The sequence below is a fragment of the Chionomys nivalis genome, chromosome 2 (assembly GCF_950005125.1).
Source record: "Chionomys nivalis chromosome 2, mChiNiv1.1, whole genome shotgun sequence".
In the NCBI taxonomy this organism is placed as follows: domain Eukaryota; kingdom Metazoa; phylum Chordata; class Mammalia; order Rodentia; family Cricetidae; genus Chionomys; species Chionomys nivalis.
The window spans coordinates 133,734,821-133,761,954 of NC_080087.1; the positions used below are offsets into that span (position 1 = coordinate 133,734,821).

The following is a 27,134-nucleotide window of genomic DNA, read 5'->3' on the forward strand; positions in this document are numbered from 1 at the left end:
GAGAAGAATTTCCTTGGGGAAGGTTAAGAATGGTCCAAAGGCAACAGCAGCTGGGTAGAGACAAATTTGCCCACCATGGGGTGGAGGATGCTGGGCTTTAGAGGCAAGGGTACTGCTGATCTCAGCAGCAGGACGCAGATTGCCCGCAGACCCTACCGTGTCCCGCCTGCCCACGAGGGAACATTTAATGTTGGCCCACCCTTAGCCAAAGTCAGCTGGCGTGGAAAGGAAACACATGGAACCCATCACAGAAACATCAACCTGTGGCTTGGGAAAGTCAGGCTCTAGCCCTCACCACTCCTTCTCTCCAAACTTCTCCACATGCCTATTTTTCCATTCAAAAATACAGGGTAATTCAATATACCATAATTCCTCTGCAATGTTTATATGCATACTATATCTTAGGAACTAAATTCCACAAAAAGATCTTTTACTAAAAAGAAGGGAGGGACCATCAAAGAAACCTCAAATCAAACAAACCACTGTAAACGGTAAAATTATATTAAAAATAAACTTCTGAAATTTTGCAGCAGAACCCTTAAATTTTCCTTTGGATTGCCGTTCAGCTAGACTCCCCATTCCCGTGCTCCTGCCACGCTAACTCTGAATCTAATACCATGCGTTAACTCCATGTGTTTCTTTTTCAGCTCTCTGTCTTGAACATATCTTGGAAGATTCTCCACTTCTCATTATGAAACTAAAAAAGTTCATTAAAATGTCAAGGTTTTGTGTTCAGCTAACCCTGACCAACGGTGTCCCCTACCCACACAATATACCAGAGCACACTCCCTAAAACACATGCATTCGATTCTCAGTTTTCAGCCCCACAGTTTCAGCATTAATTTTTGGCTTTCACCCCACTCTTCTTCCTGAATAATTTCTGGAGCCCTGCATACCATCCGGGTAGCTCCCCATGCTGCCCTCCGGCTGTGAGCAGGTTCCCTGGCTCCATCAGCTAAGGACATCTTTAAGTCCCTTCTCAAGCTTCTTTGCTAATCTTTCCTCATTATGTTTAATGAACATTTAATAATAAGCAGCAATTTAATGTAAACTGAATTTGTCAAACTTAAAAAGTGCAACCCCAAATGCCAGGTGCTATAATAAGTTGTGACTTATTCGGAGTGTCCTAATCCATGGTGACCTGAACAGTAGGAATAAAAACAGCACTTGCTTTTCAGATCTTCCAATCATTGGCTTTATCTACCTTGGATATGTTTCGAAGACAAAAAGCAAAAAGGGGAATAAAGATTTCCCATGTGAAAAGATGATCCAAATACTAGCATCTTGGGTTTTTGAGAACTGGCTGAGGGTCCCTCACATCCTGCCTTTGTCCCAGGCCTGTGAGATGTGACACGCAGTCTGGCAGAATCATCCTGCTACAGTTTTGTAAATCAAGGCTATTGCAAGACACAGGGAAGTGCCTTGGTTCTGGCTAATTGGTGGGCTAAGGACACCAGGTCTTCATACGGCTGAGACACAAGCTAACAGGAGAAGCTCTTCCTGCTCTTAATTCTTGGGCTGGGGCTGCTTTTACTTTAATCAAGGCAGCGAGGACGCGAGCCTTTGCCTTAGCAGCAGGTTTGTATCTATAGGGCTATACCAGTTGGTACAACATCTGAGTGTTCCTAGCAGCCACGGCCTCAGGCCTGTGAGTGTTTGCACCTCCGTGAACCCTCTTGTAAGTCCAAGCTCTTGCTGGATCCCGGGCCACTCCAGGCGAACTGTGAGGAGCATGGCCGTGCTTACCGTCCTCAAAGCTGCAGCTCTCCCCACACTCCGTGACGTCCTCGTCCATGGGGTATGGAGTGGTAGTCTCCTCAGTCTTCATGGTGGGGCCCAGTGTCTCCACCGTGGGCTTTGAGTCTGCGCGAAGGGGAAGGGAGAAAAGAAAAATGTTCCAGCAGGATGTTCTGTGACCCGGCAGGGGAAGAAGCCAAAAACTAAAATCTTCTTTCTAGGTGTGAACTTGTGAGCAGGAAAGGGAAGACACAGATGTGCACACAACCTGAGCTCACCCTTGGGAACTGTCAGCGGAGCCATGACGGTCACTGCAGTTGATAACAGTCCAGAACTCCTGGAGAAGCTGCAACAGGCGTGGGCACAGAGCCATGGGCTCCTGACCCCACTGTGGAGGCTCTAAGGGCGGCACAATAGTGGCAGCCATGGGGGCGGATGACACTGACCCCAAAGTGGCGTAGGGCACACGATCAAAATGCTGCACACCAAAATCGATTGAAAAATCTCCATGCTTACTGAGATTACATGAGAAATGGGCCCCAAGCTCTCTGCTGTTTCATGACTGCTGGTGGGCCTCGCTGCTTGGCTCTGCTTTCTTACAAAACACATTTTCACTATGCTAGACAGGATTTATTTGGACTCAAAACTAACTCCATAAAACAATTTGGCCTGTGGGGCCCACCTACAATAAAATAATCAGAAGCACTTGTCACCAAAGTTGTAAGCAAAATAGCAGCTTAGGAAGCCCAAATCCAGGCTCTGGTGGTGTTTCATGGCCATGGACAGATGGGAAAATAGATTTAAAGAGACTCGGGCTAGGTGAAGTAATTTGGGCTACACCTTCTTGTCAAGGTATGGCAAGTTAAAACACCCACTGGATACAGTTACTGTTCTGCAGGGAGCTGACTGGGGTGGGAAGAGTCGGGTGTGGTGCAGATAGTGGCTGCAGGCAAAGGGACACCAAGGCACCACGACTTGATTCAAAAGACAGAGGCCCAAAGAAGAGATAACCAAGTCTGTCTAGTTCTTCTAAAATCCCCCACCCCCACCGCCAGAGAAGCCTACCAACCCTTAGTAAAATCTCCAGGCTTCCAAATGCTGGCAACTTATAACAAATGTTATAATAAGGAGCACACAATTACCCTGACTAGGTCAGAGCATGCTGTAGGCCGCGGGTTTTCACCTGGGCCAGAGGTGACTCACACACCCATCCGATCACTTGTTTATTTGCTCACCCGGCGGTCATTCATCAACTATTTCGGGAATGAATGAGGTTGTGAGTCAGGTCATGGGTGGGGCGGGAGGGCCTGGAAACCTGTGTGTTGTGCAGTGGTGGTGAGTATACCCAAGAGTTCCTCTAAGTAGATGCCCTGAAGAAGTGAGGGCATTGTTCCTCCTGCCTTTGTACAAGCTCCTTAGTGCTAGTGCATGTGATTAGGTGTCTTTGTGGTGTACCCTTCAGGATACTATTTAATAAAGTCAGGAGCTGAGGGAATGGGTAAAAATCCTGAAAAGACTTTTCACGGTCGACTTCCCACCTTTCTGCTATTAAATACTACGCACGTAACCTTTCCAGTTCCCCACTACCGTGTCTGCCTTTTGCTCAAAGTAAATAGCAAATAGCCTCGAAGTGTCCTAATTCGTGAGTTCAAATTTGTCACCATGTCACTGAATCTCAGACTCAATTGTAAAGCAAACTATGAGTGGCAGGGTGAGAAGTGATCATTTGAAACCCAAACGCACTGGCTAACAGGTGGAGCAGCCCTGTCAAACTATTTACCAAACCCGCTCAGTCAAGCCCTTCAGTTTTTCTGTTTTCCTTTGGGGGGATAAAAGAAAAACAAGAAGTGAAACAAGGGCCAGTTGCAGGCAGAGATGGAAATGTTAAAAACAAGAAGAATATGTATTAAGAACTATTTCAGAGTCAGCTGGTGGGGAGAGATAAAGTGAAACCCAGGGGCAGTGAGGGGCCAGTGAGATGACCGGAGGGCAGGGTGTGTGAGGGAAAGTGGAGAAACAGGGGACAGCTTCTGTGCCCACTGTTTCTACTGGGTGCTCCGAGGTAACTGCCCACAAACAGCAGCGTTCCTCCAAAATTAAAACCAGATGTCAGAGACTTCAAAGACTCAGAGCCTGGGCAGAAGCTAACACGCCTCTACTCTGATCTTCCAAGAGCAGGGCTGGACTTTGAAATGGGAAACCTGCGGTTGTCACCAGGGCAATCTGGGGCAAGTTGTGGCTGGAGGGACAATCAGAGGAGGAGGACATTAGCAAATGTCCAGCTGGCCATAAGTCTAGGAGGCGCATGGGACAGGAGAGAAGGGGCCAGAGAGAAATGGGACTTAGTTCCCAACTGGCTGGGTGACCTTCCTGGGACTCTTTCCCAGTCTGTGAAAGGGCGGTAGGTCATGGAATGGGTTTAATGGGTTACGACGCCTTTGAGAAGTCTGAGCTGCAATCTATCAGGGTGTCTTGCCTAGTAAGGTTGAGTACCGCCTGGTGTGTGAGAGAAACTCCTTCCGTTGTGTTTGCCAGTGTTGGGCAGCAGTCTAAATGTCCTGCCACCCTCACGACAGCTGTGGGGCTTCGAGACGGACCGGTGCCATCCCCGCTTTCCAGGCAAGAGAGGAAGGAATTTGTCCTAGGTTCTGCACCTACTGCCAGGGAAGGACTTGAGCTTAGTAATCTGTTTCTGGCATCCAAGAAAACTTTCCACGTGTGCACATGTATGTGCGTGCTTGTCAATGAAGGTGATGTTTCAGTGGAAATTCAGCTTAACTTGAGGCACATGGTCAAACATGTTTGGAAACCACTATCCTAGACGTTTCTGGATCCTCTGTAGCTTTAATTCTGGAGTCTCAGGTAGGTAAAGGAAACTAGTTTGTGTCTGAGGTAGGTTTTTAGTATCTACGAGGCAAAGGTGATAAGCATTCAGGCTTTGGGGGGCCTAGTCTTACCCTTACAGGTGTGTGTGTGTGTGTGTGTGTGTATGGAACTGGAAGACAATGAGTCTTCCTCCTAGTATGGATTCCAAGCCTAGAGGTGAACTGGGGCCCCACTCCTGGCCTGCGCTTCTGCACAGGATTCCCCTGTGTGTTTGCAGCCGGCACACAGGCAGCACTTTTCTCCCCGGGAGCCAAAAGCACTCCCCTGATATGCCCTTATTAATCCTTCACGCCTTCCTGTCGCCTGAGCCAGTGACAGGTACAGCAGACAGGAAAATGGGAATACCTGGGGCCCTGGTGAGGAGAAGCAGGAGAGCCATGGCCTGCTAGGGGTTCCTGATTGTACTGGGTGGGGCCTGAGCTCATTTTGCCAGGCTGTCAGTAGCCAGAGGCAAGGTAGGACCTGACTCAGAAGGGTAGGTAAGGTCTTCCATCCTTCAGCAACCAGCAGGGGTAAGGGTGAGCTCTGGGGCCTCACCCTCACAGGGAGAAGTCATGGAGGCATGTGCCCCAGCCTGTGCTACCTAGCAGGGTTACATACTGGGAAGATACACCGTGCACCAGTGTCTTTCCTGAGCAAACAAGCCTTTTACAGATGTAGCTTTGAAAGGAAAATGCAGTCTGAGTCTCTGACATCTGGAGGCCAGATTCAGACATAAACGATTACTTTATTGTCATGAGAGGGTTTTTCTTTCCTAAATCAACAGCCACTGTCCCCGGCCTGAAGAGCTGGGGTCTAATTGAATTTGGGTAGGCGGTGGGTAGTTAAGACTTGTCTTCCTAGAGACTCCTGTTGAGGAACTGAAGTGATCCTTGACAAAGGACAAAACGCTTCCCTTGAGGGATTTCTCCAAGTTCAGAGGTGGCCCGAGAATGCAGCAGGGACCAGACAGTAGGTATGCAGTGAAGACTGACTGCCCTGTCCCCTGCCAAGATGCCAAGACCACAAGACCAAGTGAGCAAGACATGAAGAAGAAATCCCCCTTACCTGTCCAGTCACAGCCCAGGACCTCCAGCCTCATCCCAATGCCTGCTGGTGACCATCTCTCTGGGTACACCCGCACATACTGCGCAGGAACTGGATCGAACCTTCTGATGTCGGGAGTGTCATAGTGCATGTTCCCTTCAAACAGCTGCAGGGAGACAGGTTGCTCAGCCCTCCTCCTGGGGGTTTCCTCTCCACTCACCTCTCCCCACCACCGCAGCTAACCCAAAAGTCAGCTTTCTGGTTGATTCATGGAGCATTACCATGTGACTTCATTTCAAACCAAGGTCTTTGTTCATTTGGAAAGTCCAGGAGGGACCTTGCAATATGGAAATTGGGGAGCATTAGAGTGGCCGTAGTCAGGGGAGGTCTAAGCTCCAAATGTGATTTAAGCTGACCTTGGCCAGGAAGAACAGAAGGCAGGAATGGCTGTGTTTAACAGTCCAGATTCCTTGCCTTATTTTTAAAAAAAGTGTTTTCTTTTTCTAATGCTTTGAAGAATGAGATGGGAATATAGCTCTAGATGGAGACTGAGCTTTTTGTTTTGGCCCAGATCCAAATAATCACACAGAAACTATATTAATGACAACACTATTTGGCTTATTAGCTCAGGCTTATTAGTAACTTGCTCTTACAATTGAAATTAACCCATAAATTTAATCTGTGTTTAGCCATGTGGCTTGGTAGCTTTCCCCAGTAAGGCATTCTCATCTTGCTTCCTCTGTTTCTGGCTGGTGACTACATCTCTGCCTTTCCTTTTCCCAGAATTCTCTTAGTCTGGTCTCCCCGCCTATACTTCCTGCCTGGCTATTGGCCAATCAGTGTTTTATTAAACCAGTATGAGTGACAAATCTTTACAGTGTACAAAAGAACTATCCCATGGCATTTCCCTTTCAAAACAAGACTTTGAGTCTAATCTCCTTTGTTAAGCTTCTTCTTCTGACCATTGTCCATAACAATTTGCAACCAACACACTGGATAAAGACAAGATCCATAATCCACTTTTTGGGATTGTGGGCGTGGTTTTCTAGGCTACTTCCTGATGATTTGGGGGCCATGATAATCTTATGGGGACCCAAAGAAAATTTAGGATTATGATCAAGTCCTGACTGGGATATTCTCTGAAGCTGGATCATCTCAGCTCGCAGTCTTGAGGCTGTTCTGGATGTAGAACTCAGAGGAAACTCCAACATGTAGCTCATGCTTGCCTGCATGAATGAGGCCCTATGGGTTATTTAATCCCCAGAAGCATGAGGACAAAAGGATCCCAGTGACCAATAGTTCCCAACTCGCTGATAGTCTGAAAGATAAATGAGCACTGCCTCTTTAGGGTAATAACACCATTCTCTTGGTTACAAATTGATGGCCCGAGATTGTCTTCTAGACCTCGATTTATCAGAAGCAATTTTACCAAAAGAAACCTCTCCTAGATTGACAATGCATAAAATTGCTGATAGAAATTGGAACTGTGTGGGAACTCCACTTAGAACCACCTCAGAGTCCTTCACATAGGAAGAGTCCAGGTGCTGAGGTGGCTATGTCCAGGAATGCCTGGGGAATCAAGACATCTGCAGGTACTCAGGATGCATCATCTGCCTTAGGCAGGACGTGCTCTGAAACTGCCCCAAATCATTTCTTTCCCCAAAAGAGCCACGATTAGCTGTCACCAGGGAACTTGTGGTCCAGTTTCTGCTCTATTGGTTGGAGGTTCTGGTTTCCAAACCCCAAGTCTTTCCAAGTCCCTAGATTTGTGAGCTGGAAGTACACATCAGTACTGTAAAACCTCCAACCTAGCCCTAGTCTCTGCATTCAAAAAGCAAAGCCTTGCTTATCACAGGGATGACTCCTTCCCTTGTTAAAAATACTGTACTTCTACAGAAATGAGGACCAGGTAGCCTGGCCTACCAGAAGATGAATTGGAAAAGGGAAGAGACAGGAAGTGCTCTTCCTTCTGGGACTCCTAGTGTGCTAAGGTGAAGAAGGCCAGCCTTCCCTTCTCTCATGGCAGGGGTAGGCTGCACTGGCCTGGTACTTCTGGCTCACCATCATTCTCTTTCTTTCTTTTATACTCAGGGTAAGTGGCACGAAAGATCTGAGCAATCAAGACTAAGAAAATTCAAAGGAAAAAACAGTTATTTTTGGAAGTAACTCGCAGTTTCTATAGCTTGGCCTCCAAGAACCACATCCCCTTGGGACGTCTGGCCCATTTCAAAGAAACTCTATCCAGAAGAGGATGAGAAGAGCACCAGACTTCATAAGCAGGCAGTGTTGAGCACTGGTTAAGTGTCTGGGTTTTGAAGACTGACTTTTTGGTTTCAGGCACTAGTAAACAATGTGGACCTGGATAGAACATAAGCCTCAGTTCTGTCATCTCCAAAATGTGAATGACCAAATAATAAACTTTGTAGAAAATTAAAAAACCAGGTCTGGCACAACATAGTCTCTTGGTTGATACTTGTTTTATTGGGCTGATGGGGTTTGATGGTGACTGCTAGAAGGGAAATCAGCTCCCTAACTCCCTGCACCCTACTTAACGCCCCTTTAGAATGGCATTAGAGTTCTCTGAGAATGGCCTACCTTTGGCTGCTGAGTCCTGGGATCCTGGATGTATTCCCAATCCTTGCCATTTAGGCTGTACGAGACTTTGAACTTTCGAACAAATGCCCTGGCTTCCATGGCAGAGATGCTGTCCCCTCCACGGGCTCCCTGGATGATGACACCTTTCACTGTCTTGGGTGTCCCCAAGTCCACCTGAAGCCACTCTTCACCTGGTTGGGCTTGAGGGTTCCGCGGGAACCAGCCAGAACGGCTGCTAACCAGGCGGGCAGCACTGGAAGTCCAGAGGTACTCTCGGGTGGAGGAGGCGGAGATCTGGGTATCAGCGATGAGGCCTGAGAGCATCCCCAGCATGTCGGAGCAGGGAGCATCTAGGAGAGACAAGGAAAAGACCACAAGTCATGGCTGAGGCCCACTCATTAAACAGATCATCAGATCTCAGGCCACGTGCTTACTGTTTTAGTTTGCATTCTGAAGCTGTATAGCATTGTGACTCAGAGTCTGAACTTGGACCCCAAATGCCTGGTTTTGTGTTCACTCTGCTTGTTGACCTTGGTCAGGTGATTTAATTACTCCGTGCATCAAGTTTCCCAAGTCTAAATGGGCTCCCTCAACAGTGCCTACCTCTTGAGGGCTATGGTGGGGACTCTGTTAGTCACCTCAGAGCAGGTCTTAGGCTAGAGCCTGGTGTGCCTAAGGACTCTGTGACTGTTAGCCGTTTGCACTCACTGCTCTGACCAGGGCTTCTGAGAATGTATGTCGCCAAGTCCATCTGTGACACCAGTTTTGACCGACCCTCAATGAGTGCAGTGGCGCTCAGGAGGAAAGAATCGAATTATTTCCTGGAAGATTATTTTACCTAAAAGATGGGAACCTTCCTGGGCTCAGAAACAAGTCCTCCACGTGTGTGACCAGAGCTTTTTACTGCCTTGGATTCTCCCTAAACCCTCTCCATCACCGTATTCACTATCAGACTAACCTCTGCTCACCTGGGGTATAAGGCCCACATTCGGCTCTGGCAAATCTTTCATTCCACTCCTCAGAGCACCTGTAAGCTAGCTCATAATTATGCCTTCTTGTATTGGTTTTCTATCCATCTTGGCCACTAACTTGAAAGTTCTTTGACACCTGAGACCTCATTCTGTTCACTTCTCTATCTCAAGTCTCAGTGCAGGGTCTTTATAGAGTGACTGAGGGAACAGGGAATGAGTGGATCACAAGTGCTAAGTAAATCCTTGCTCATTGTCGCCAACAGCACAGAAGGGACAGAAGACTATCCTTTTGGGATAACATGTCTCCACAAGGAGAAAGCCAGGTCTTTGTCTGAACGTGACAAGGGATTTGTACTGAGGAACAATGGATACAGATCGTGACTCTGTTGCCTCAGGAATGGATGATGGTCTGGGTCAAACTGTTGCCTTTCTAACTTCTTCACCAGCATCACCTTAGGCGTTATGAAGATCTGCCCGTCCTTTCTAACTGCAGGTAAATTACAGGGCAGAGTCATGAGAGATGGAGAGAAAGTGCAGCCACGGGGTACGTGAACCAGAAACCATAAGCAGCATTACACCATGGTGCAGGGGCAGAGATGGGATGGCAAGTAGGCAGGTAGGAGATGGGCAATGAAGACCCTTGCAGGTCAAAGGAGCAACTGCCTTCCTAGATGGAGTTCAAAGAGTGGAAATGACCTGTATACAGTCATACTATTGCCAGTCCAACTGCCAAGGTGCTAGACCATGGTACCAGCCTACAAAGGCTCCGTCTCCCACTCCGGGGATCACCAACACACAGTCCTTGGGTTACAACCATTCGAGCACCATTTTTCCTTCAGATACTATCCTCAAACACTGTTCTCAGTTCTCTTGCTACAATGCCAACAAACAAGCAGGGATTTGCTTTCCAATCTTTCTTCAGGAAGTAGTGTCTCGTTTGCCTTTGACCTCAGTATGACCCATCCTCAAGGAAGTCTTTCTTGACCTGCCAGGCAAGCACACTGTAGAACACTTTGAGGGCCACAAGGCCCTGTCCTCAGATAGTCTTCAGAGTTTTTTTAATTTATATTTATTTATCATCTTTCTGGTTATTAATTTGTCCATCCAACTTTTCAATAAGGCCACACAGGACTGGGTCTGTCACGCCCCCATTGTGTCTACAGTACCATGTCTAGACCTTGGTCTCCACATGAGACAGGAGAGGGCACTATTTGAGACGCAAGTTATCTAGGTTCAAACCCTGGTGCCATCACTTGCTGGGATTTAGTTCCTTAACTCTGGTTTCCTATTGTGTAAAGTGAGGAAAATGACAAGACTTATGCCACTGAGTTCTACTAAGAATAATCGATAGCACACTTATAGTAGGACGAGAGTTGGGTATCAAATTATCCTTCAGTTTATTTTATTAAGCAGAACTAGCTCTAGCATAATAAAAACACATTAGATGAATGGAGGGTTGAATAAATGAATGAAAGGATTAAGTCTGATGGGAGTTGACCTTTTAGGCATTCCTTTTGGGAAGGTCACACGGTACAATCTTGTCGATTCAGAAAGAGGCGGAGAAGCTTAGAATTGTTTCTCCGGTCTCACCGGAACCCCTCAACTCACCTGTGACTCGGCAGCCAAAAAGTTCCAGTCGGAGGGCGATGCCCAGGTGCCATGTCTGTGGGCGGATCCTGACGAACCTTGTCAGCAGGGGCGTGTGGAGCTTGTTTAGAACCACCTCAGTCGCATCATTGTTAGCTTGGAACACCTGCAAGGTGAGATGAAGAGCGGAACCAGTGAAACTCCTGTTTCTGAGGGCCACGCTGCAGCAGTCAGAGAGGGCCACGCTGCAGCAGTCAGAGAGGGCCACGCTGCAGCAGTCAGAGAGGGCCACGCTGCAGCAGTCAGAGAGGGCCACGCTGCAGCAGTCAGAGAGCCACCAGCCTGGAAACCACCAGGGGCTTTGTCACGTTGAGCTTTTTAGAATAGCTGTGGGAAAAAAAAGTCCATTTCTCATTCTGCTCTAACTTGAAAACAAAAAAAGCAAACTTTGCAAAAAGTTTTGGAAGGAAGGAATATTTTGCTTCTGGGCTGAGAGCAAACAGAGGAAGGAGCTTTCAAAAAGCAAACACTTCAGAAGCTAAGAAAGAGAAAAAAGAGCATTCACTACAAAGGAGGTAGACTTGTCATCTGTCAGGGCCGCAGACCTCACACTCCAGCCTGAACTTGACACTCCCTCGTCCTCACGGTGTGGGCACACGGGGGTGGGGGCTTGCAGGGACTTTTCTAACTGCACAACACTTCACTGTTGTTTTTGTTAACTCCTTAGACACTTCCCCATTCTGAGTGGGCGAGGGGTGAGGGGTGCCGTCTACCCTGTACCTTCTGTCAGTCAACACTTTTCTGGGTTCTCTCTCCTCTTTGTTGGAGGCAGCCTCTTAAGAGTCATGCTCCAGCTTCCTCCTACTTTAGCCTGCAGTCTGTAATGAAATCCATCCCTGTCCCCAGCTGACCGGGGCCTCTCGTATGGGCGGAAAGGCTTTTGGGAGTGGCTTCTGACCTAACATGGTAGGCACAAGCCCCAGCTTACCAGATGGCCCACATCAACAGTGGCCATATGGACTCTTATGTATTTGTGTGTTTCCCCTTAAAAATAAGTAACTCGAGCGAGAGTATGGGGGTTTCTTTCCTTTCCCTGGATAATGGTGGATGGAAGAAACAAGCAGCCAACTGTCATTTCCAATTCATGCCTGTCATACATATAGCAACCACAGGACCTTGTAGATTTGCTCATGGCCAGTCTTCCTGGTCCAACATTGCTTCCTGCACAGGGAAACTATGCTCTCTAGTTCTTAACACTCAGTACCCTCCAGGTGTTTAGGCCACAGACAGATAGAGGGACAAGAGAAATGGAAACCTAGTGTATTTGAACACCTATGAAGCCAGCCACTGTCAACATGATGTCTGAATACCACACTCACAACCTCTACTTTACTGATGGGAAAACTGAGGCTCACACATCCCTGTGTGGACCCATGACATTCAAGTCTGTTTTCCTTTGTGAACTCTTATCTCTTCTGACGAATTTACAACAGTCTAGCTGGCAGTTAGAAGTCCTACCGCGGGCTAAAGAGAAGTAAAGTCACAGGAGTGATGTGATCCCATGTGGAGTTTACAGTCCCACTACAGAATGGTTTTGGGAACAGTGGAGACGGGGGCAAGCTTACAGGCAGCCAACAATGCAGGCTTTTCTTCTCGATAAACTGTGAGCCCTGCCATTTGGCAACCCCGAACTCTCCATATTTTCCATTTGTTGAGGCCAAAAGTAGAGGCAGTTAAGAACACTCCACAGAGGACAGGAGAAAGGGCAAGAGGCCTCACACCTTCTGCAACCAAATGAAGTGGGGAAGAAGCTTGTTTCACGTGGGAAAAAAGGAAACAAATGTCGTCAGTCCGCTGAGCTTAACCCACAGTGCGAAACCCTGTCTGACAGAACCCTACTCAACCATCCTGCTCGCTGGTCTCTCTACCCCTTAGGTAGTTCTCCCATGCAGGATCCTAATGCAACTGGGGTTCCCTCTGCAGCTTTGTGACCCAGGGACAGAAGAAGAACCACTCCTCTTGCCCAGGCTTACCCCTGCTGCTGCTCCTACATTGCCTGCAGACAGGGGATGGGGGGGGGGAGGCGAGAAGAGCAGGCTAGAGAAGGGAGAGGAAGGATTTAGAGGGAGATGCGCCAGAGTCAGCACCTGGAAGAGGCCTGTGAGGAGAGCTGCCTGACCCCTTGATATTCTAATCTTTGAGAGGAGCATGCGGTCCAGGGAAGAGCTAGCCTCGCCTTTCCCATTTCTTGCTTCCTGGGTCTGACAATGATTCTACATCACTGGGGAAAGGGCTGGAGAAATGGAACCCATGTTCAAACCATGAGTCAGTCCTTCTAGGGTTCAGCATGCAACAGAGGCAATTTTGGGTTTTTTTGTTTTGGCAAGGGAGCAGCAAATGACACACTTTGCTGATTTCGGGCGGGTGTTGTGAGCATTGGGGACCACCTCTGGATCTTCCCTGTGGATTGTGATGGTGACTGTGTGTGGCCTCCATCAGGAGACACCAAGCAGTTCCTACTGGAGGTGGCTTCCGTTGGCACATAAATACATAATTGGAGAGCTGAAAGGATTTGAACTCACACACAGCTGTTAATCCACTACACATACACCATGCTGGTACCATTTAGGAACACAGCATGCTCTATGTGTTTTTAATATCCAATTTTATCCTATCTGACCCCCTTCATTTCTCAGCCTTGGCAGACAGTCCTAGGAAGCCTTTTCTTTCCTCCTCCTTCTCCCTCTGCCTTTTCTGGTACAGGGTCTTACTTTATAGCCCAAGTTGGCCCAGAACTCCTGATGTAGTTTAGTCTGGCTTTGAACTTGAAATCTTCCTGCCTTAGCTGCATGAGTGATGGGATCACAGGCACATACTACTCTCACATACCGCCGTGCCTGACTCCCGAGCATCCCTTCTTAAGGAAGTGATTGCATAGCTGGAGTATCCTTGGGAGTGGGCAGCACAGGAGTAAGTGTGCCGCATGTGGGCACTGGGGTGAACATGTCCAGACGCACCAGTCAGAGAGGGGTTTTCTCCCTATGAATGCACGTGACCACGAACTTTGGGTGGAGGGCCTCATGCTCCACCTATCGTAGCGTCAGGCAGGATGGGAGACAAGCAAACCATCTCCCATGGAATTCTATTCTGCTGTTCAGTTTTGCTCATTCTTCTCCAGTTTCAGGGAGCAAACAATGCCTCTTTTGAACTTAGGTTCAAATTATTCTCCATGTTTCCAAGTTTAGGTCCTTACTGCTTATGTTTTGGCTTTTGACCGTGTATCTGTGTCTGCCCCATTTCCAGACTCTCTGCAGAAAAAAAAACAAAAAAACCCAGCACCTTTCTGGAACTTTCTGCACGCCTCTCACTCTGAGTGCAGCAGAGAAAACAAAACGGACCCCACCACTTCGTCAGAACCCTGGAGCCATACTCTGTTGCCATTGGAGCACAAGGTGGGCAAATGTCTCTGTCTCCCTCGGGCCACATTGTCCTTCACTGTGAGTGAGGACTCTGCAGAAGTCGACTTGTTGGTTCCCTCTCTGGCCCACAAACTCTAAGCTTTCTCCACAAGAGTCTTCACGGTTTGAGCTCCTCTAAGAACATCCACTTTGTAAAAGGGCACTTGAATGACCCATTGTTCCTTATAATCTAAGTGCTGTTGTGGGCAATTGCTGCGGCTATTTAATTCACTTCAGATGGTGCCCAGAACACATGGTGAGTGTTCCATTCATAGGCAGGATATACCTTGTTGATGTGTTGGTTCAATAACAGTTCAAATTATTAATAACCAAGAGTAATGAATAAGAACACCCTAGTCCTTATCTACTGTGTTTTGTCCAAAGATGTCAAAGTGCAATTTATGAAAATCCATTTTAATGAAATATTAAGCAGTTTCTATTTCTCCTGACCCAGTAGATTTACAAGGTCTCTATTTTTCTCCCTGCATCTCCCATCTCTCCTATTTATAGCTGGTAAATGCTATCATATATTATACATCTTTATGACTTTCTCAATGCTCTGTGGTTTTAGAATCACCTGTCATTTATTTTCTGATCAAATTCCCTAAGATGGATTTTTGGCTTGCAGTTCAGGCATCACAAGGCAGTATGCCTGGGAAATAATGCCAGGAAATTGGTTTTATTCCCCATTCTCTGCCGACTCACTAAATCACAATAGGCTGATCAATAAACCTTAGATACTTTAATTTTCCTTTAGGAAGATAAAGTCATTGTAAGCTTGTGGGTAGACACTGCACCCCAGCAGCCCTTGTGACCTGCTCCAGTGCCTGAGACCTGACCTGCTCCTAGGCCAGATGTTGGAGTGGGAACTAAGTTCCAAGTCATCACTGGGCCTTTGGGCAATCAGGAGAGTTCCAGTTTGGAAGGCCATTCACTTCTAGGTCCTGCTGTGGTTAAAAACGTCAAGCCGAACTTTGGCAGTGAGGTGTCCGAAATGGTGGGGAAAATCAATAGATTGCTCATATGTCTTATGCCAAGATGGGAACATACCAAACACAGTGATAGAATTTTCACAATTGCTTTAAAAGCTAGATGTCGAAGAGGATATACATTTTATTCTTTTTAAAAGAAAAATAGGATACAGCTACTTTACTACCCGAAAGAAGGCCAGGAGTGTGTTCAAACTGACCTTAGCTTTCTGGGGGTCATTGATTAAATATGTATATGTATATTATATTTTAAAAAGCTATGATGAACAAAGAGCTTTCTTTGAGTGCGTCTGTTCTGTGCAAATTAGGTTCAAAAACCAATTCAGGGCTCAGAGTGACTTGGTAACCACTTGGTGTCTTGCTGAATTCTGAACATAATCCAACATTTTCCCATTGATTCTCGAGGCCTTTGCTTTATTTTCAGTAGGACAGAATCGGAAACTGGGCAGCATAAAATGGATTTCTGATTCTCACCTCTGCCATGTGAGTCAGCTGCTGTCCAGCGCCTCAGTCCCTTGTCATCTAACACCCCCAGGAAGAAACAGTCTGCACAGGTTCACCAGGCCCATGACCCCCAGGCTTGGGTTTTATGGACTATATAATATCATGCAGAAGAAAAAAATCCATTTATCTAGCAAGATGAGATCACTGATGATTTTTTAAGCTCCTTTCCCTGTTTCTTGCCCATTCCTAGTCTTGGCCACATTGCCTTTGCTGGCCTTCCTTATGTATTTTTTAAAGTACAGATAGGAGCTTTGGCCTGGCTTGGATGGTACACTCTTCCCGGCCCCTACAAGTGAGATGTGCTGCCTACTCTAAGACCCTCTCCTATGTCCTATTCATCTGTTGCTACATCCATATGTCTGGGATAATGTAGATGCTATAGGTCATTATGCCTGCTTCAAGGACTAAGGAAAATATTCTGGAAAAGTTGTGGAGCTCTTGAGAGCAGAGACCTTTTCAGGCCTAGTAGCTGTGTGAGCTTCCTAAGTTTGGAAAGCCCTTTGATAGGCAAGCTGCTTGTCACATGAATGTGGTGTCCAAGGAGGGAAAAATTCAGAATCTACCTATCTCTTTTCTACATATGGATCGAGTCTGCTGTTTACTTCTAGGTGGCTGTAAACATCTGAACTCTATCAGCTCCAGGGACTGCAAAGAAAGCAGAAGCAAGTTTCAAAGATGATTCTATGCTCGACTCTGAGGTAGAATTTATACAGATGACTTCTTTCTTAAAAATGATTTCTCCCCATTAATAAATGTTTCATTGCATCCAAAGTTCTCCTTTTCACTATGTTTGGTGCAGATCTAAGAGAAGAGCAGAGCAGGCCAGGAAAGAAGAGTGGGGGAACTGGGAAGCCACTGCCACCTCAGGAAGTGCAGCAACTTATCCTGATGTGGGGCCAGGAGCCTTCCTCCTCTCTTGTCCTGTTGTCTCGCATTTTCTCCTAAACCACTCATCACATCTGCACATAAAACTAAATGGTTATTCAATGAATGGCATTCTATTTAATTAATTTGCTGTACCAAACAGGCAAGGTGGAAGGAGGGGCCGTGGCACTGAGGGAAGTAATGGTAAAGCTTTGTTGTTTCCCTTTCTGTTTGCAGATCACAGCCTTGACATTTCTCTCTTAAGACTCCTCCTTAAAGACCATAACCAAAATTTTAAAACAAGCTGCCTTAATTCCAATGGACGTGGGAACTTAGCCAGATGCAGTCAAAAGGAATGTGCTTGTGTGTGTATGTGTGTTGCGCGCGTACATGTGTGTGCAGACATTGTCTGTCTATCTATCATCTATCTATTATCTAACTATCAATCTATCATCTATCTATTATCTATCTATTATCTATCTATCATCCATCTATCTATCATCTATCTACCATCTATCTATCTATCTATCTATCTATCTATCTATCTATCTATCATCCATCTATCTATCTATCTATCATCTATCTATCTATCTATCTATCTATCTATCTATCATCTATCTACCATCTATCTATCTATCATCTATCTATCTATCTATCTATCTATCTATCTATCTATCTATCTATTTATCTACTATCCATCCATCTATCTATCTATTCCATCTAAGGGAGGGCTGGGAAGGCTGGGAGTGGGAGGGTAAAGGAGCTCTTTAATAACCAAATGTTCATTTGTGACTGTGATGACCTCTGCTCTCCTCCTCCCCTACTGTAAGGCTGTTTTTGTCATCAGACTGCTTTCTTCTGGGGGTGAGTGGAGGTGGGTGGTTTGTGCACATCCCCATCTGTGTGTGCCTTGTGGGGCCTCTGCATTTAATGCAAGATCATGTTACTCCCATGGAGACGCTGAGCCCTGGAACACAGCCTACTAACAGGATTAAGGTTTCAGGATTTGAGACAGGAAAGCATCAGAGAAAAGAGGACAGGAGAGGAGAGGAGGACACATGGGGACCCAGGCTGGAGGAATGATTTGAGGAACAGGCTGGAAAAGAATCATACACCTTTATGAAAGATGCAGGGAGGGACGAAGGCAGACACTTCATCAGGGGTGAAGTCCCTCAACATCTGAGAGCGTTCTGACACCACCAGTCATTGTGTCCATTCTTTCTTTAAAGTGGGCAGGAGAAAGTCACACACATACACACACATACACATGAGAGAGAGAGAAAGAGAGAGAGAGAGAGAGAGAGAGAGAGAGAGCCCAAAACAAAAACAATCAAAAACAAAACAAAAACAAAGCAAAATAAACAAACAACCCAAACCTTACCAAGGACTGAGCTCAAACAGCAATCACTACCCACATGTCACTTCCAGGACCAGTTTCCACAGCCACAGAGCAGTGAACAGAGGGCAAAGAATCCACCAGATGAAGCCTTCCCCTTCCTGCCTATGTAGGTTCACCAGAAATGGCCAACTACAGTCAGTCCCAGATCCCAGGCACTTCTTTCCCAGAACCTGTGTGCACATTCTTGGCCTAGGAGCACAAGGAAGCCAGCAGCAAGTCTGGCAGTGTCCGGGAGGCTGGCCTCAGCTCTGAGACAGTTCAGCACCCAGGGGACCTGGATGAAGTTGGCTAGTAGCAGCCTGACAGAGAACCGTTCCAGCGCATGTATAATGAAATTTTCCCTTGAGCTTCCTAAGTAGAGAGGCTAAAGGTCTGAGCTCATCCCCTGACAAATGGATGAAGGACAAACTGAATTATCAAGCACACTGGACTCCTCTCAGCCGTAATGGAGGGGACGCACAAATTGGGGACCTGAACTCGGAGAGGGCACCTGCCTCTTCAGAGTACATATCACCGACCGTGTTTAGATCATGCACTCAGACCCACAGTTTCTGGAAGCTGATGTTCTTAGCTTGAGGTTTGAGTCACAGTCTTGTCTTTATAGAAGAACAACATCAAGAAGACAAACCACAAAAGGAATAAAGACAAGTATTCATGAAGAGGCTTTTTAAAAAAATCCTCAAAATTATTAATTGGAGGAAATAATTGCAACCCAGATAAAGAACGAAGCTGGGAGGAGACATTTATTTGAGGCAGCAAGGCCTGGATGACTTCTCGCGGCCCTTCCCGTCTGTGTTTTAAAAGAGGCAGAGATATATCCCATGGGAATCTGTTACATTTTAAATTGACAGCTTGCTCAAGGGAGCTCTGTGTTCTGATTGCATCTGTGGTGCACCTTCCCTCTGCAGATGGTCAGGTGCTCCTCCTATACCAGTGCCTCTGCCACTGCATGGGGCGGCTGTGAACACTAAGACAGCCAAGGCCCACTGCCCACCACCTCAGAGATCCACGGCAGATGCCCTGAGCTTGGGGTGTGACCTTCGAACACTCCCCTTTCCAAGTCTCTGATTTACAAAATGATTTGTTTTCATTAAGAAAATAATACAGGACAGAAGAGTTTAGAAGCGGCAGCACTTGTTTTGAAGGGAAGTGGCCAAATCAAATAAATAGCAACTTCTTTAAACTCCATCTTCAGGATCCTGTGGTGGAGCCCCAATTCTCCACACAATGCTTAGCTTTGAATCCTGAACTGCACAGACTAGTTTTAGACTCTGTTAGTCAACAGGGACTCCAGGCTGCGCATATCTCTTGGGCCTCCTGGCTGCCAGGAACGGACGGAAGGCAAGGACAAGTCCTGGGACAGACTGCGAGAGCATCTGCTTCCATGCCGAAGCCTGGTGACCAGGACTGCCTTTCCTGGGGACTCCAAGATCCTCCTGTCCCTGGGGCAAGCTGCTTAGGTTCAGAGCTACAACTTCACCTGGGAAACGTCATGAACTTCTGAGCAACTAAGTCGGTGCCTGAGCGTTTGCAGAACCTCCTAGCATTTGTTCTTGCATTAATGTGAATTTGGCGTGTCTCTGCCACTTATTACTGGGTCATTCTGCAGAACCGCAGGCCCAAGGCTTATTCTACCTTATCTTTTCTATCGTCAAACCTGGACATCAGGGATTAGAACATCTCTTTTGTGTTGCTTCCCCACCTCCAAATAGAAAAAAGCTGCCGAGCATACATAAGGGGATGGTAACCAAAACTATGACAATATGAGCTGCCTACACTGGCAATAGAAAGGGCAGCTAAAAGGACAGTCACGACTCCACCCCTTCCACAGGCTTAGCTTTCTGGTAAATTTGTGGGTTCAGAGTCCTAGCGGAGGGAAGGACGATGACCAAACATTGATGCCTTTGAGCTGTTCCCGCCGTTCTCTGTGCACCTTTCTTGTTGTGTATGCATGAAACTGCGCCTGTAATTATACACACTTGCACATGGACACACGAAGTTTCTTACCACTGTATTGACAGCTCTGTGCCTGTATCTGGGATGCTACTCACACAGCTGGGAAAACTAAAGGCGGTAGTTTCTGCTGTGGTTTCTGAAGGGACATATGTGAAGTAATTTGTATAATCTGAAGGAGCACACGGGTTGGTTGTGGGCTCTCTGCTTTGTGGTTGCACCCTAAATATGCATAAGGAGGACCTGCCTATATAAAGTCCTGGGTTCCTTACTTCTGGCATGTGGAGCAGGGTGAGGATGGGGGGGGGGGGGGTTCTGCACTTGGTCTGCGTAAGCAGGCTGCATTTTGCCAGCAACATGGACCAGACATTTTGTGGTGAGCCTCCTGAATACCTGTTGAACATAAAGAGACAGAAAAGAGGCTGCTCGCCGCCGACTAGGGAGGCTGGAAGAGGGTTCTTTGGTCTTCTGCACCTCCCGGCAGGCAGAAGAAAGGCACCACGCATCCGTTTAGACCCTGCCTTGCCCCGGCAGGGTGAAAATCGCAGTGACACAGCACAGCCTTCTGCCACCAACTGGAGGGCTCATTAATCTTGTTTTTCTCTGCTTTGTCCAGTTCCCTGGTCTTTGATATGCTGCATTGGTGTTGACGGTGGTCAGGGAACTGAAACTGAGCTTCCAAATTTGTGCCCTCTCTACTTCCTACGCACAGAGAAGGGAGGTGGTGTCCAACCCTCCTTCTGCACTCTCAAGCCCAGCTCGCTGCAGCATCCTTCCCTGTTCTGCTTTTCTGTTAAGTCCTGCTGTCTGAATTGTACTTTCAAACCCACCACAGAACACCAGAGGGCTTGGCACAGTGCCCAGCATCCAGAAACCACAAAGAGAAACTCGGTGGTAATACCAGCCGTGGATGAGCTCCTCCCTGCAGCCTCCCTGCTCTCCGGGCCCCGCCTTCCTCCTGCCTCCCTGTCATGGCATCAAATCAAACTACGGCAGACTTGACAAATCTATTTGGCATGGTTCACTCCACTATTTCAACCCCAGCAGCCCAGGGAACTGCACAGTAAACACAGCTATCTGGGGGAGACCTGCTAATGCAGAGGCTGCTGAGAGCACCCTTGCCGGGGAAGAGGAGGGAAAGGCCTCCTGGCCTCCCACTACAGGCACAATGGGGTGAGCCTAACTGGCAGGCTTTCCGTTTCCTTCCTCATTTTAAGTACCAGGAGAATGTGTTTCTAATGGAAAGAGAAAGGGCTTTTCCTCTGCCCCAACTCCTTTTATGTGGGCAAAACTGATCCTCTAACGCAAAACCAAAAACAAGACCCTCAAGTTACCCACTGCCTACTGGGGAGAGACATTTTGCCAAAGGTGGGAGGAGGATGTAGAAGATAGTGAGAATGTATTCAACCTGGAAACATTGAAAAGGATGAGTCTGAAGAACTTGAAGGCTCAATTCAGGCTCAGGAATATCTTCCCTGCAAAATTGAATAGCCGGGATAAAGCCAGGAGGATGGCATCCTATCAAAATGTGCAGTGCTAAGGTATTTCCAAAAGCAGATTTCCTACAAATGGTGTTTTAAATAGCATCTCGGTCCATCTGTGTGCTTTTAAAATCAGCTTATGCTACAGCGTCCCTCTGGCCAGCACTGCTTAGTCATTGAACCTGGCCAAGGAGACTGTCAGGGAGCCTCATGCCTCTCCCCTGGACCCACTCCTACCTGGCTGCTGGCCCTCACCTGCTAGCTGAATTCCCAGGTTTTAGCATTCTCTTATTGAAAATGTGGGTGGAGAGAGAGAAAGTGGGAGGAAAGGAATGGGGTGAGATGAGGACTCAGCTCTGGGCTCCTGTGGCCTCCAGTGCTGACTCAGTCCCTTCTGACTGGTACCCAGCCTCTGCAAGCTACAGACCTAGCTCACAGGTAAGGAGAGGGTGTCTTTCCAGTGCTAAATGTTTCACTTTCCTTACTAGTCACATGAAGTATGAGGTCACATGCAGTCTGTATGTAAGAGAGATAGCCGGAAATGTCTAGAAACCATGCTTTCATATGAATGGTGCCATGTTACTATGGCGATTTTTGATTTTAAAAAAAGCCAACAAAAACTACTCCTTTAAAAACTCACATTTCCTGTGTGAGAGATCGCAACATCATAGGGCTGAATTTTCTGGGTCCGAGGATTCTAGTTGTATGTGTAAGTTGGAGAGCATGGTGCTTTGGGACAGTGACAGGGACCAAAGAGATGCCCTTTTGGTCGCAGATGCCTTATTTTGATATTTTATACCTTTGCAGACCTGCACCTGGCGGGACTGCAGCAAAGGCTGAGAAACAGACCTGTGTTTTCAGCACTCTGATTCCCTTCCGTGGGAGGGTCAGCCATCTCTGGGAGTTCCCAGTATGCCTCCCCCACCTGCCTGATGTGAGACTCAACCAGCCGACAGGGATCACCTGAGCTCACTTCCAGTACAGAGGCTCCTGACCCCTCTTAGGTGAAGACAGAGCGTTTCCACTAAGCCCTCCGTATGCCAAATGTAGCTCATTTGCCAGCTGCAGACACAGAATGCCACGTGTTTTCAGAGTGCCGAGTACCAGACACTCATCCCCACTACAACAAAAGCCTCATCTTGGTCACACGGACAGCATGCCTGGGAGCCCCAGACACTGAAGGCACCAGCAGGGAGGGTTCAATGCTTCCCCGATAATCACAATTGCCAGTTCAGATCCAAACCCCAACAAATAGGATTTCTCCTCATTATTTATTGTCCTGGTTCTTCTCAGGGACACGGGGACTCCCTCTTAGAGCTTCGTGTCCTTTCATTTTCAGACCCCAGTAACTCCTGAACTGTAGGTTCATGCAGCTTTGTGGTTGTTAGCCCAGCGTGTGGAAGAGACTCAGGCCGTAAATGCTCACTGAGTACTGTGCAGTGTGGGGAAGCTTGAGCGGGGGAGGCGTTTTCTCCTTCATTTGCACTTAGGTAACATTCTATAGGTCCCCCTCCTCTCTCCCTCTCTGCTGTGCAAAACGCAACAGCAGCCAGGCTGCTGGAGAAATGGAGTTTTCCAATCACTTTAACATAAAAAAGGAAAATCTCAGGAACAGTGTATCCTTTGCCTCCATGAGTTCTCTGAGCCTCACTAAGCCAAAGCTCCTCATGGGGTCAGCCTGAAACTCCCCGGAGGCCCACTCTGGGGGAAGCCGACCTACCTTGTGGTTTTTGCCATGCCGGTAGACCATCCAGTCCTCCCCATTCGTGCTGACCTCCAGCTTGTACGATTTGACATAGTAGCCTCTCTGGGTCTCTCTGGAAATAGCTCCCTGTGTTGCAATGGCAGTGAGCATGGTTAGGAAGCGCAGGTCCACCTGGAAAGAGAAGTCAGAAGGTAAGGGGCCCAGTACTCCCAAACACATTGGCTTTTCCTGCAGAGGACGTGGTTGTCATGCTAAGTTCACAAACCGGTCTGTATTTGGAACGGCAATTATGTACTTCCACGGGACAATTAAAGTCAATTGACTCTTACCAGGGTAGATGTTTTTCCTTGAAAAATAGTACTTGACTTTTTTCCACTTGCAAAACTGATTGGATAATATTCATTTTCTTCTAACTAGCGGACACTTAGACTTATGACCCCTTCATTAACTAACCGACAGTCTGTTTCAGACCATGAAGGCAAAAGAGTCCTATAGGAACCTTGAATGGCAAAAAACTACACTACTCCTGTTGACAGATGTTTCTGTCCCTCCAGGTCCCACAGCCATTTAGTCCCAAATAAACACACAGAGGTCTACATTAATCATAAACTGATTGGCCCAGTAGCTCAGGCTTCTTATTGATTAATTCTTATAACTTATATTAGCCCATAACTCTTGTCTGTGTTAGCCATGTGGTTTGGTACCTTTTTTTCATGAGTCAGTCACATCTTGTGTTTTCTGTGGCTGCGTCACAACTGCAGATTTAAACTTCCCTCTTCCCGGAATTCTCATTGCCCTGCCTCTACTTCCTGCCTGGTCGTCCTGCCTATACTTCCTACCTAGCTACTGGCCAATCAATGTTTTATTAAGAATAATAGAAATGACAGGATAAAAGGCCATTGTCCCACAGCATACTCCAAAGCAGTCGACTGTAACTCTCTAGAAGTGACAATCCATAGCAGTCTTCTCTCCCTTTATTCCCACACTCCGTTGTGTCTGTAATCACTCAGGTCACCAAGGGGTCAAAGGGCATGCAGAGTCTGCCCAACTAATTAGGCTTATGCACCAAGTCTTGACCTTTTACCCTGTGAGGAGGTAGTTCCCCTCTGACAATGCCAAAACCACTTGGAAATTACTGGATGTTGTCAGTGTGGTCTTTGGTGTTTCTTAGTGGCAGTCTCTATGTGCGTTAGTGTTTGTGAACTGATGAAAGACAATTTAGTAAGCACTTCTTGGCTACTCAGTGTGTGCAAGGCATCATGAAACATTCAAGAGACATGTGCAGGAACTTTTTTGTACATAGAAAAGGTAGATTGCTATAATGAAAACCTAGACGATTAAAGGGGTGAAAACAGGAGTATAGTATATAGACTGTAACAACAAAGAACTTGCTAGAAGCTTTGCAGGATGAAAGGATTTTTTGAGAGGCAGAAGGAGAGACAGTGACAAATGACCCGAGAGTTGTGTTGTTAGAGCCCCGTGGCCCCCTGGAGTTTCTAAGTGCTCTTCCTCCCTTCCCTGCTATCTGCACTGCAGTATCTGTCTCAGAGCAGAGGTTACCGAGTCGCATCAGAGCTAGGACAGGCTTGTCCCTGGGTCACAAGGCTGTCTCTGTGTGTCATAAATGCAGACGTCGCTCTGGTATAGAACTGGCAGTTTGTTCTCCCCCTGTTTACTTCTTCCCAGGGGATCAGAGCTGAGCCCGTGTGCAGGGCAGGAAGATTACTCAACATGAGCTGCAAGACTTTCTCAGGAAGACAGCAAACAATAGTCTGAAAAGACGCTGCCGAGCATCTGGGGAGCGAGTTCTCGTTCTCCATAGTGACATTTTCCCATGTGTTCTCTGATAGCTATGTGTAAAACCTCCCTGGCAGTCTCCCTCCAGATAGCAAAGATCAGAAGAAGTTGCCATATTCAGCTAGCGCCCAACAAACCTGCCTTTAGGAAAATGCTCTTCCCACATCTCTGATGCCTTCCTGTGCCAAGAATGAGGAAGATCTGGAACTATTTTGGGAACATTCCTTTGATGCTGATAGGGTAAGCAGTATCATGGCCAAACAACTCTCCTCGGGCCCATTAATCCGCACAAGGGCAAGTGCAGTGGTCCTCTTAAACTTATCCCAGCACACAGCACAATGCTTGGCATAGCACAGGGCCATTGGGACAGGTGACTGAACAGATGGATGGATGCAATTCTCGTACATTCTGTGTTTATTTTTTAGCATCCTCTTTTGACTCTAGCTGAGGGGACCACACCACCGTCCCATCAACACACACATCACATTCTCTCTCACCCCCAACACACACGCATGCACACACACACCACACACATACACCACACACACACACATACACACATGCACGCACGCATGCACACACACCACACACGCACACACACGCACGCACACACGTACACACACTCACACACACCACACACACGCACACACACACGCATGCACGCACGCACGCATGCATACACCACACACACACACCACACACACATGCACACACACCACACACACGCACATACACACACACACGCACACATGCACGCACACATGCACACACACCACACACACGCACACATGCACACACGCATGCACACACACCACACACACGCACGCACACACGTACACACTCACACACACACCACACACACGTGCACACACACACACGCACGCACACATGCACACACACACCAGTATCTGGGTAAGCACCTGGAGATATTCCTTGTTGGAATCCAAGTTGGGTGTCCAGCCATTGTCATCACCATGGAGCCGGCTCTGTTGAGGAGTCCACCTCCCGTCAGAGAAAGTGGATGAGGCACTGATTTGTTCATTAGCAATCCGTCCGGACTCCATTCCCAGAGGAACATTGCACTGAAAGTCTGGGGAGTGGAGATTGGTCAAGGGCAGAGTTAGGTATCTTAACCTCAGATGCCGCCGCCTCACCCCCCCCCCACTGTCTCCTTCTAGGGACAAGTCCTTGCAGGCACTCCCTCATCCTGAATCTAATTACACGCTCACATTTGAAAAACAACTACACCAAGTCACAGAGTTAACAACCCCTCTGGGTCTTCAAGGAACTAAATTGGACCTAAAAGAAATTAGGCGATAGATAAATAAGAATCATCATATAAATTAAAAATACCATCTCAAACACAAGTGCTGCAGGCTATGGAAGCTCTCGGGTGCCAGATGCACCAGCCATGGGGTACAGGTGAACACGGCAATTTGGGTGGGCTCAGCCATCGTGGGAAGCCTGCACACACCCAGAGGCACTTTCGCACGTCTCTCTCTTTCACACAAGTGTTTTCTGATTTCTGGCATGGAAGACAGACACTACAAAGTATAAACACCCGTCTTTAGGAAACTTCTCTGTGAGCACATACAAGCCCCCGTCTGGGCTGACAGACCTAGGAGACTCGGATTCTGGTCTTGTGCTATCAGCAAAACTGCCGTCCTTCACCTGGATGCCGTGGACACTGATCAGTGCTTGCCCAGACACGGGTTCAATAAATACTGGACACTCTTCTGAGGTACCAGAGTTTTCTGAGGCTGCACTGGCCATTTGCTGAACCTGCTACAGCTGGCTGCACTCTTTCTCGTGCAGCCCTCCGGACCTCTGAAGAAGAAACCAAGACTAGGGCAGAGCAGAGCCCGCTTGTTTTCAGGCAGGCCAGGCTGCTGCACCCGCAGTGAACATAGGCTGTAAGCTGTCCACGGCAGAGACACGGGTTTCTCAGTCTCATCATCTCAGAGTGCTTCTCTTTGTCCTCCAGGAGACCATTTGGATCTCTAAGTGTAGGGCCAAGAAGTAGATAGTTTGAAAATGGGCCTCAGGATGAGAGACCAGTGGTTTAGGTGGCAGGTTCCAAACAGGCCCTCAGCAGAATTTTATAATGCTATGCACAGTGCCCAGCACTCAGTCTCTCAAAGCTGTATTTCTTGCCTGTGTGAAGTTGAAGTCTAACCAGGGA

The 27,134-nt window shown here is 47.4% G+C and overlaps 1 protein-coding gene across 4 annotated transcripts in view; it reads right to left on the reverse strand.

The window, feature by feature from the left end:
- The window catches only part of Nrp2 (neuropilin 2), a 116,978-nt gene that overhangs the window by 46,741 nt on the left and 43,103 nt on the right, over positions 1 to 27,134 (reverse strand). For all 4 annotated transcript variants that reach the window (XM_057753711.1, XM_057753703.1, XM_057753693.1 and 1 more), the window contains exons 6-11: positions 25,873 to 26,042; positions 23,171 to 23,326; positions 10,824 to 10,968; positions 8,245 to 8,594; positions 5,671 to 5,815; positions 1,747 to 1,863 (exon numbers count right to left, since the gene is read on the reverse strand). In XM_057753711.1, coding sequence (XP_057609694.1) covers positions 1,747 to 1,863; positions 5,671 to 5,815; positions 8,245 to 8,594; positions 10,824 to 10,968; positions 23,171 to 23,326; positions 25,873 to 26,042 — 1,083 coding nt within the window. The remainder of the gene's footprint in view (positions 1 to 1,746; positions 1,864 to 5,670; positions 5,816 to 8,244; positions 8,595 to 10,823; positions 10,969 to 23,170; positions 23,327 to 25,872; positions 26,043 to 27,134) is intronic.